The 10,291-nt window shown below is 52.1% G+C and overlaps 2 protein-coding genes across 7 annotated transcripts in view; one reads left to right on the top strand and one right to left on the bottom strand.

Moving 5' to 3' along the window:
- Positions 1 to 4,692, bottom strand: part of Fiz1 (FLT3 interacting zinc finger 1) — a 10,050-nt gene extending 5,358 nt beyond the window's left edge. The window contains exons 1-2 of one of the 5 annotated variants that reach the window (XM_050130713.1): positions 4,544 to 4,692; positions 2,050 to 2,393 (exon numbers count right to left, since the gene is read on the bottom strand). In XM_050130713.1, coding sequence (XP_049986670.1) covers positions 2,050 to 2,361 — 312 coding nt within the window. In that variant the 5' untranslated portion in view covers positions 2,362 to 2,393; positions 4,544 to 4,692. The other 4 variants (XM_050130715.1, XM_050130714.1, XM_050130716.1 and 1 more) reach the window with 4 other exon arrangements.
- The window catches only part of Znf524 (zinc finger protein 524), a 16,627-nt gene extending 8,109 nt beyond the window's left edge, over positions 1 to 8,518 (top strand). Inside the window, exons 1-2 of one of the 2 annotated variants that reach the window (XM_050130717.1) lie at positions 4,761 to 4,900; positions 7,473 to 8,518. In XM_050130717.1, coding sequence (XP_049986674.1) covers positions 7,511 to 8,452 — 942 coding nt within the window. In that variant the 5' untranslated portion in view covers positions 4,761 to 4,900; positions 7,473 to 7,510 and the 3' untranslated portion in view covers positions 8,453 to 8,518. Of the gene's footprint in view, positions 1 to 4,760; positions 4,901 to 7,472 lie in introns of those variants that run through there. The other variant, XM_050130718.1, reaches the window with a different exon arrangement.
- Positions 8,519 to 10,291: the final 1,773 nt, after the last annotated feature.

Raw genomic sequence — 10,291 nt, 5'->3', positions numbered from 1 at the left:
TTTTTTTTTTTCTTCAATAAAAAAATTATATTTAAAAAAAAAAGTCTAACCTTTCCTTTTCTCCTTTCTTTTTGTTTTTATTTTTATTTCTTTTTGGTTTTTCAAGACAGGGTTTCTCTGTAGCTTTGGAGCCTGTCCTGGCACTAGCTATTGTAGGCCAGGCTGGCCTTGAACTCACAGAGATCCACCTGCCTCCACCACAGAGTGCTGGAATTAAAGATGTGCACCACCACCACCTGGCTTTGTTTTGGTTTTTCAAGACAGGGTTTCTCTGTGTAGTCTTAGCTATCCTGGAACTCAAGAGATCCACCTGCTTCTTCATCCCAAGTGCTGGGGCTAAGGGTCTGTGAAACCGTCTGACTCTTTTCCTACTTTCTGTCTCTTCTTTGGATACCAGCCCAAATTTTCAGCATGCTTGTCCTGACACTCTGGACTTTTTCACTGTCTCTCTGAAGAGGCACTTCCCACGAGGCTGCTTGCAGACCTTCACTGATAAACCTGCCTTCTCTCCTGGACTAACTGAAACAGTGCATCTTTCTATCCTCTTACCGCCTCTCCAGCCCCCAGCCCCACACAATGCTGCCTTTCCTATGATTTTTCTTTCAAATTCTAATAAAATAATTCCTAACCTTTTAACTCTGCTTTTAAATTTTTTTTGTCCAAGAGAGCAGGAACCCACAAAAGGAGACCCTAGCTCCCCAGTCACAGGCCTGCTACAGGCCAGCTCTGACCCAGTCCCTTACACTGATGGCCTCTGTACACACTGTTCCCTTTTCAACAGGCTCACACAGAATACAGCTATGGCCTGGGCGCTAGGCATCCACAGCCTGAGTCCACCCATCTCTCTTCTCTGTGAACGCTCCACTTTTTCCCTTTGCAAAATGGCCCACTTCACAGTGCCCTCAACACCGTCTCAACTGCGTGGTTCCCCAACAACATATGTGTTAAGATACAACTGTTTTGTTTGTTTGTCGTCTATCTAGGAGAGCACCTGAGCCAGGGAACCAAGGCAGCTCCCGGGAGTGCAGCTGTTACTCTGCCCGCTGAAAGGGGCCTGGCAAGGCGTTAGAGTGCTAGGAAGTTAGGGTAACCGAATATGGGGCTCTATTATGCAGCGTCCACCAGACCATCTCCATGACAGCATGGGGCTTTGTGGTAAAGCACCTACTTGGGGTTCACACATGTTCTGTAAACCCTCACCTGAGCTCTCTGAGGAAAGCCAAACTGATTTGCCACACTTAACTGATGCGGCTATATTTTGGTCTTCTGTTGGGGCCCTTTCTGGGGTGAATGCGTGAGTTTGTTCTCCCCAGGAGAAGCCAATGCCCGTAAGCACACGGAGGTCCTTCCCACCTCCCGGCCTTTGCACCTGCCACTGTTTCTGTCTGCAGTGCTTTGCCCAGGTGGACTTCCCACACTTCAAAAGACTCAGGCAGACATCACTGTGCCCTCTTGTCTACGATAACCCGCAGCCCTCCCAATTCACTCCTACATATTAGTTCTTGTTTTGCTGTTTGTGACAGAGGGTGTCCTATAGCCTAAGCTAGCCTCAAACTCTGTGTGTAGCTGAGGATGATCTGGAACTCCTGATCCTCCTGCCGCCACCTCCCGAGCACTAGAATTATAAGAACGCATCACATGCCCTGAAGCTTCCCAACTTCTCCCTTAGGGAACTACTTTCTTTACCCTCCATCTGGCTTCTGGTCATTTAAAGGAGTAACTTTCCCGAAGGTCTTGTGGAGCTCCCTCCAAAGCCTGTGCTCTTAGAATAAAGGAGCTGGGTGTGCACGGAGAAACCTGCTTTCAAGATGGTAAGGGAGAGAACTGTAAACACAAGGCTGCAGATACTGGCAGGCACTAGAGGCTTCAGCAGTAGCGGGGGTGAAACAATTACATGGGGCAAACTTGCTCTGCAGGGTCATGCTTTGGTTTTTGGCAGAAAGGAAAGTGAAATTTTCTACGATTAGGAGTGTGCTCCCATCTCCTGCTGCCTTTCCCTGAGTGGAATGGAGCTCCAGATCTCAGCCCCGCGTGGCTCCCAGGACTCACCTGGTGGTGCAGCAGGCCAGTGGAGTCTCGGAATCCCTTAGGGCAGGCGGAGCATCGGTAGGGCCGCTCTCCGGTGTGTGAGCGCAGGTGGTTAGCTAAGTTGAAGCTATGCTTGAAGCCCTTGCCACAGCGAGGGCATGCGTGGGGCTTGAGCGCTGTATGCCGAGCAAAGTGGCGCCGCAGGTCCGATCGGTAACGGAAGCTCTTGCCACATTCACTGCAGTGAAAGGGCACCCGAGGGGCAGCGGCAGATGGTGCTGGCCCTGGAACAGCAATAGGGGCTGGAACCACAGGCAGCGAGGACTCATCCATGGTGGCAGGTCCAGGGTGGCTTGGGGCTTTCTCTGGAGTATATTAGAGACACAAAAGCAGGTAAAAATCACCTCCCCAATGGCCATCCCCTCCCTTAGCTCTCTGGGCTCAGAAACACTTGTTCTCTGGGAGACCCGCCCAATGCTAAGACACGCCCACCACCAAGCCACACCCACTGCCCTTGAAAAATCTCTCTCTCTCTCTCTCTCTCTCTCTCTCTCTCTCTCTCTCTCTCCAGACCCTCTTCCTTCTCTAATCTTCCAAGCCACTTCCATTTTACTCTTCTTCCCAAGGTTTCGACAGGCTCTCTCAATCCTCTCCAAGCCCCGCCCACTACAAATTAAGGCCCTCCTACTCTTGCCTAGGTCTGGGCCCCTCCCTCTGTTCCCTAAGCACCCAGTGTTCCTCAAAAGACTTCTTGCTTCTAACTCATCTCCGAAGACAAGCTGCTAGTGAGAAGGGATTTGGGGCTGAGCACATTGCTCTCATACTTCTAGGGAGATCGCAGTAGCTCCTCTGCAGTCAGTCTGTAGCTTTGGATGAAGCCAACTGGAACTCTTAACCCATGAAATGGGTATACTGGTGCCTACGTCACACGGTGACGGTCTGAGCTAACGTGGCCAGTGTTCTTCCCAAAGCCACTGCTGCACAGCAAAGGATTAACTGAGCAGTTTGGATATTTAAGCTCCTCTCAGTTCCTTTATTCCCATCTGTTTCCTTAAAGGTTAACTTGACTTTTCCAAATTAGATTTTCGCTGAGACCTGCCTCCAAATCCCACCCAACTTTCCTTCTAAATAAGTCACCTTTTTCTTTTCTTTTCCTGGAACTCACTCTGTAGACTAGGCTGTCCTCGAACTCACAGAGATACATCTGCCCCTGCCTCCCGAGTGCTGGGATTAAAGATGTGCGCCATCACTGCCCGGCACATTTTTCTATCACCTCCTTTCCCTATCATAAGCCTGTCCTTAGCCTGCTTTCACCTTCACAATAAAGACCTGATCGTTTCACTCATACTCTCAAAATTGTATATTTCCATCGGGCACCCTTGCCATGGCAACTTTTTCTCTAAGCCACACCTTAGGCAAACTCCACATCATATTCTGGGCCTCTCTTGTCTTCCTGCACCCCATTTTTCCACTAACCTTAACAAGTTTCTTCAATTTTTCAACCTAGGCCCCTTCACCCATGGTATAAAATCCACGCATCTTTACGAGGCCCTACCCTTTGCATAAACCTCACCCATTTCCTAACCAGTCTCCACCCTTCCACAAAATCCCTCCCTCCCTACTCTAGACCCCGCCCCAACCAGCTCCTCCCTCTCTCCTGCCCCGCCCCAACCGCCATAAGCTCCGCCTCCTCCTCCTGCACCCCACTGTGTGTGGTGCTGCGGGGGCTCCCCCACCCTGCTCGATCTTTCGAACCAGGCCCGGAAAACTAGCCCTTTGTACCCCTTTCCCTGTCCCTAGAAGGTGCGGCCCCGGGCGCCCGAGGTGGGGGCAGGGTCAGGCGGCCAGGGACTAGGCGAGACCACCTTGCTTTTGCGTTGCGGAGGTCCTGGAGACCAGGCAGGACCCCGGGAGGCCGGGAAAGTCTGTCGGCTTTCCTCTTTAATTACTTACACCTCCCTCTGGGCGCCGACATTTTGGGCAGCGGGGTCAGCGTCACTTCCACCTGAGGGGCCCCTCGACTTCCGCCTCGGCTCCCTTCTCCCCCCCCCTCCTCAAGCAGCCCCCCCCGTCCTCTTTTCTCCCTCCCCCTGGCTCCCCTTTCCCGCCCCCACCCGGCCCTTCTACATTCCCTTCCTTTTCCCAGCCCAGGAGGTCAAAGAAGCTAGGTTGGTGCCATCTTGGTTGAGGGCAGAGAGAGGGGCGGGGCTTAAGTTACCCCGGAGCGCTATAGACTAAGGGCGACGCGCCGCTTCTCTTAGTCCACGGCGATTATATTTAAGAGTTTACATAAATGGGCGCAGATATGATTTCCTTCTCTTAGCCTTGGACTCCTGCTGGGCAGGTTGTCGAGTTGCATTCGGAAGGAAAAAAGCCAAGCGGGCGAACTAATACGGAGTTAGGAAACACCAAGCACCATTTTACTGCTTTAACACCATGGTGCTTTGAAGCTATCGAGCGCCATGTTAATTAGGGGCACTTAGCAGCCATTTCCCGCGTCTCATCTATCCGGTACCTGTATTTGATTGGGTCACCGGGTTGGAGTGCTTTGTGGGAGGAAAGGCATTTAGAGGTGGTCGGGGATTTTCGTGCGTTGATTCTCACAGGGACGAGGAAGGCGATTGGTGCGCAGGCGCGTCTGGGCCTTGGGACCCAGCGTATCCCCTTTGTTCCCCGCCGGCGCGGGCGGCGGGGAGGGCGGGGCCACCGGCGTCCGTACCGAGGGGCGGGGCCCGGCTCGCGCTCCGCCGCCCCCGCCCCGCCGCCGCCTAGGGGCAGGGCCCCCCTATCCCCCGCCCCTTCCCACGCTTCGGCCCGTCGCCCCCGGCGCGCGCGCGCATACACACGCGAGCCCAGGCAGCATGCAAATGAGGTACCCAGAGGCGGGGGGCCCGGGTGGGGGGGAGGGGGAAAGGGGTGGTCCCGGGTGCGCGTGCCCGAGCGCGCCCCCGGCACCTGTTCCCCGCTTCTGCGCTCTCTCCTGCGCGCGCCGACCTCGCGCCCTGCCGAGCGGTGGTCCGGGCTCGCGAGCGCAGACCCCCTCCTTGCAGCCCCTGCCGCCAATGTCCCCGCGCCGCTTATTGGCCACCGCACCCTGAGGGCCCGCCCCGCTTGCGGGCTGGGCCACTCGGGGCTGACAGGCAGACGTCCCACCGGACTGTGGGTGGGGGAGGGTCGAGGGATCACTCACTTCCTAGGTAGGTTCCAGAAATTCAGTTTTCTGTCCTGGCTATAGCATGGTGCGAACCTTGTGATCCTGGAAAGGTTGCCCCCGTGTGGACCTCATGCTGTGTGCATATGAAAAGGGGGTGCAAGGTTTGGGGTTGTAACTCAGGCCTAGTATACGTGAGGCCCCTGAGTTGGATAACCAGCATCACACATAAAGAAAACTTAAAAACCAACCAGACAACAGAACTGTTTAAAGAGCAATGCAGGGCCCCCGCAGCATGTGCTACTAGCTGCACCTGTAGCGCTCTGTCCTCCAAGTACACTCCAGTTCTACGGTCCCGAGATCTGGGCTCTGGGAAAGGACGGTGGTGGTTTTTCAAGTGCGTTCTGTATTCCAGGCAAATGTTCTAGGGACATTTTTGAAACTTTCTTATTTCAGTCGATTCTCCCCCACAACCTCGGTATATTGACTTTACAGAGAAGGAAACTGACTTGCAGCTAATTATTGGTAGAATGGGATCCAAACAGGACTGGGAGACCTCAAGTATGCCACACACACACACACACACACACACACACACACACACACACACACACACAGTCTTCCTAGGTCTTTCTCATTTCCTGGACCACCAAGGTCAGTAAAACTGATTTGACTTCATTGGCACTTACTGGCAGAGAGAACTTTAACCCACTTGGTTTTCTGTGCCTTAGTTTCCCTGTTTGCAAAACAGAAAATGTGTTTCCTCAAAAGGTTGTTGCCGGCTTTTGTGTTTCATGCTCACTGCATGTCTGGGTTAGTAAATTAACAACAGCAATAACAACAAGAGAAAGAAAGAAAAGCAAGCAAACAAACCCCGAGTTCTATCTTGCAAAGGAAATAAATGAGCCCAGAGAAGTTAGGATCTTGTATAATGCCACACAGAAAGGAAGGGACAGATTCGGCATTTCATTTCTGATTATCTGACTCCAAAGTCCAGACATTTAGCACCTTGGATACTCATCCTTCACACATCAGCAGATTTACCTAGGACCTGCCTCTTTCCAGACCTCCTCCCCATCTCTGTGTGGAAGAGGGCTTTTGGAGGCTTTTGTGGCCCAGAGTTCCATTTTCAGCTAGATTTTTTTCTTTTTACTCATTTTGACCTTAAAGGCTAAAGTAGTTACTGATCTGTTGCTGTGATGAAAATCCATCACCACGGCAATTTATAAGAAGGCATTTGCTGTGCGGTGGTAGTGCACGCCTTTAATCCCAGCACTCAGGGAGGCAGAGGCAAGCAGATCTCTGTGAGTTCAGGGCCAGCCTGGTCTACAGGAGCTGGTTCCAGGATAGCCAGAGGTACACAGAGAAACCCTGCCTCAAAAAAACAAAACAAAACAAATCCAAACCAAAAAAAAAAAAAAAAAAGGCAGCATTTAGTGGGGCTTGCTTACATTTTCAGAGAGTGAGTCCACAATTATCTTGGTCAGGAGTGTGGGGACCAACAGGCTGTCCTGATGCTGGAACAGTAGCTAAGAGTTCATATCCTATCCATAAGTTTCAGGTAGAGGGAGACTGGCCTGGTATAGGATTTGGAAATCTCAAAGCTCACTCCTGGTGAAACACCTCTTCCCACAAGGCACCACCTACTCCATCAAGGGCACACTGTAGTCCGACTTTCCCTCGGACCATCAGCTTACAAATAACAACGTAGAGTCTTATTATTAATTATGAAAGCTTAGCCTTAGCATAGACTTTTCCAACTAGCTGTTATAACTTAAACGAACCTGTTTCTGTTAATCTACATTCTGCCATGTGGCTTGGTTACTGCTCCTCTGTACCATATGTCCAGCTTCTGCAGTGTCTGGCAGGCAGCTCCTGCCAGGCCAGATTCTAACCCTGAGTTCCTCTCTACCCACAAGTCCCGCCTAACCTCCCCAGCCTAGCTATTGGCTGTTCAGCTGTTAGACCAGTCGCAGCAATACATTTTCACTCAGTGTACAAATATCCCACAACACCACACCTCCTAATCCTTCCCAAAGAGTTCCACTGATGGAGCCAGACATTCAAACCTAGGAGCCTGTGGGGAGCGGGATCATTCTCAAACTGCCATTAAAGAATGCTAGAGAGAGTCATGGGATACACTTCGGAGGAGGGCAGTCAGTATGTCTTATCAACTTGTACAGAATTGTCTTCTTATATAGGTCTCCAAAGACTTAGGAGGGATAGATGAGTTATTGGGGTAATGGGGGCTTAGACCCTCACCACACTGACGCCGCCCCCTCTCTTCTCTTAGCCGGCTCCAGTACCCAGACTCAAGCTCCCCACTGCTCAATGGACAACCCCAGCTCAGACCCGTTGCCTTCAACTTTGTCTGGGGAGGAAGAAAAACCTCTGGCCTTACTTCCTCCTGTTCCCCGGGGCCGCCGAGGCCGGCCACCAGGGGGAGCCACCACCTCCAGTCGGACTCTCAAGTCCTCCCTCCCTCGAAAGCGGGGCCGCCCCCCCAAATCAGTGCAGGAAGCCCCGTTGGCAGCACCAGTGGACGGCGGTGGCAGCAACGATCTTCTGTTGATCGATGATCAGGGTGTTCCTTACACAGTTCCGGAAGGATCAGCAGCAGATGGGCCCCAGGGCTCTGGCTCCAAGAGGGCTCCACACTTCTGTCCTGTGTGCCTGAGAGCCTTCCCCTACCTCTCCGACCTGGAGCGCCACAGCATCTCGCACTCAGAGTTGAAGCCACATGTGTGCAAAGATTGCGGCAAGACCTTCAAGCGGTCCAGCCACTTGCGGCGTCATTGCAACATCCATGCCGGCCATCGGCCCTTCCGTTGTGTGCTCTGCCCGCGTCGCTTCCGCGAGGCCGGGGAGCTCGCACATCACCACCGCATCCACTCTGGCGAGCGCCCATATCAGTGTCCCTCGTGCAGGGTGCGCTTCACCGAAGCCAATACTCTTCGGCGCCATTACAAACGCAAACACCCAGAGCTTGTGGGAATGCCCGTGCGCCTGTGCCCCCCAAACCCAAGACCCCAACCGCTGTGGGATGATGATGAGGGTGTGCCTGTTCCAGAAAGGGTGCAGGAAGAGAGTCCTGAAGGAAAGACGCCTGCTTGGCCTGTATCCTCCACCACTTCTCCCCTGTCTGGGTTTACAGCAGGGAGTTCAGCTGGTGCTGGGCAAGGAGGCCAAGACACCCTTGTTTCTAGTGGTGTTCCCGTCACGGAAGGGGGTCGAAAGCAGGGACCTAAACCGCTGGGCCCTGATGCCATCTAGCACCTTCCTTCGGACTGACAGGCTCTGGGAGGCATGGGCCGTGGAAATAAATCCCTGCCTACTGACTTCCAGTGTGTGTTCAGTCATGGTGCCTGTCCCTTTCAATGTTCCTCTGTTACCTTCCCTGACTGTGGTGTGTGTGATTGGAGAGAAACCATTTCCCCTATCTCCTTAGCATGGTGCCAAAGAACCAATGGCTTGGAACAAGCCTTGGAACAAGCCCATCTCCATCAGACAAGTACTGTAAAACATTTAACCCACTATGCAAACGTGACGCTGGGCCCCTTCATCCTAGCTGAGTCCCCAGAAATTCTACCTAGGACACTCTTTGCTCCAACTTCTTTTCCAGAGGACTTGCTATTCGGATGAAAAAAAAAACAAGTTGAGGGCTTGCAGTATAACTCGGTGGTAATGTGCTTTCAATGCACAAGGTGGAGTGAGAGGCCAGCTCCAGGGTGTGGGGTGAGGAGGGTGAACAGAACCGAACATTTCCATAGGGTTTAGAGAAAAGGATGTGAGCTCGAGGGGAGGGTGGGACTTAAGATGAGGTACAAAACCTGGGCAATAAAAACTAGGTCGCAGTTTAGGAAAGGAGGCAAAAAATTGGGCTGAGGATCAAAGAACTTTAAGGCTTGGCTGGCAGAAAGCAAGTTAAAGGGGATGGATGGCATTTAACTGAAAGGTGGGGCTAAAAGAAGTCTTTTAAAAATGAAGTAGAGTTCAGATTGTTGATTTTAAAGATCTTTTAATATAGGCGTACGAAGCAATTAAGGCACCCCTGTGAACATTCATAGGGGCATCTCAAAAATCAATTCCATGGAAGTACTTTCCAAAGTGCGGTATTAACCATTTGGGGAGGGTGCTTAGGGATGGACATTATTGCTATTCAGGCCATGGAGAGGGAAGAAAAATAGACTAAAATTAGGTTCAGCTGTTCATAGCGGGACTAAGTTAAGAGTAGTGCATCCCCCTTCAATCCTAGCACTCAGAAGGCAGAAATGGACGAATCTCCGAGTTCGAGGCCAGCCTGGTCTACAGAGAGAGTTCCAGGCCAGCCAGGGCTATACAGAGAAACCCTGTCTTGAAAAACCAAACAAAAAGTCGTGCATCCAAAGTGTCTCTACTCGAATCTCTGAAACCCACCCCAAAGCTTTCTATTCAGTAAGTCTGGGTTAAGGCGCATCACGTTGATTGATGCCAATGTTTGCGAATAACTGACTTAAAGGAACGTTTCAAAGTGCAAAGCCGAACTACAAGCATACAAATTATTAGAGAGCCAGCCCCATAATCTCAGAGTTCCCGAAAGCTCTGACAGGAGGATTGCTGCAAATTTGAGGCCAGTATGCCCTACACAGGAGTTCAAGGCCACTTTGAGCCACAGTGTGAGACCATGTCTGAAAAGAAGAAATTAAAAAGTAAAAAAGTGATGTCTCTTAAATGCGAGGGGCGGTGCACAGCTTTTTTTTTTTTTAATAAGAGACAGGATTTAAAAGGGGGAGTGATCTGTGGGTGTGGCCTGGGCGGGAGGGTGGAATTCCAAAAGTAGGGGTTTAGAGAGAAGACTAGAACAAACTAATTGGAGGTGCAGCAAAAGGAATCGAACCAACCTAAAACAAGACGTTCGGAAATGGGCGGGACCCAGCCTAGGGGGCGGAGCTCAAGCGTGAGACCCGAGCCCCAGGGTGTGTCCTAGCCGGATGCCTAGAGTCCGTGGGTGGTGTGAGCGCAGGCGCAGCAGGCTCCGTTCGCCCACCGGAAGCGGCCTAAGCTGTCGGCCCCCCCCCCCCCCCCCCGTGTCGTGAGACACTGTGCCGGCGTAATTTCCCTTCCCCGTTCCCC

Source organism: Alexandromys fortis, unplaced genomic scaffold (genome assembly GCF_014885135.2).
Source record: "Alexandromys fortis isolate MF-2015 unplaced genomic scaffold, M_Fortis_MF-2015_v1.1 scaffold_344, whole genome shotgun sequence".
In the NCBI taxonomy this organism is placed as follows: Eukaryota; Metazoa; Chordata; class Mammalia; order Rodentia; family Cricetidae; genus Alexandromys; species Alexandromys fortis.
This window is presented reverse-complemented; position numbering and strand designations above follow the sequence as displayed.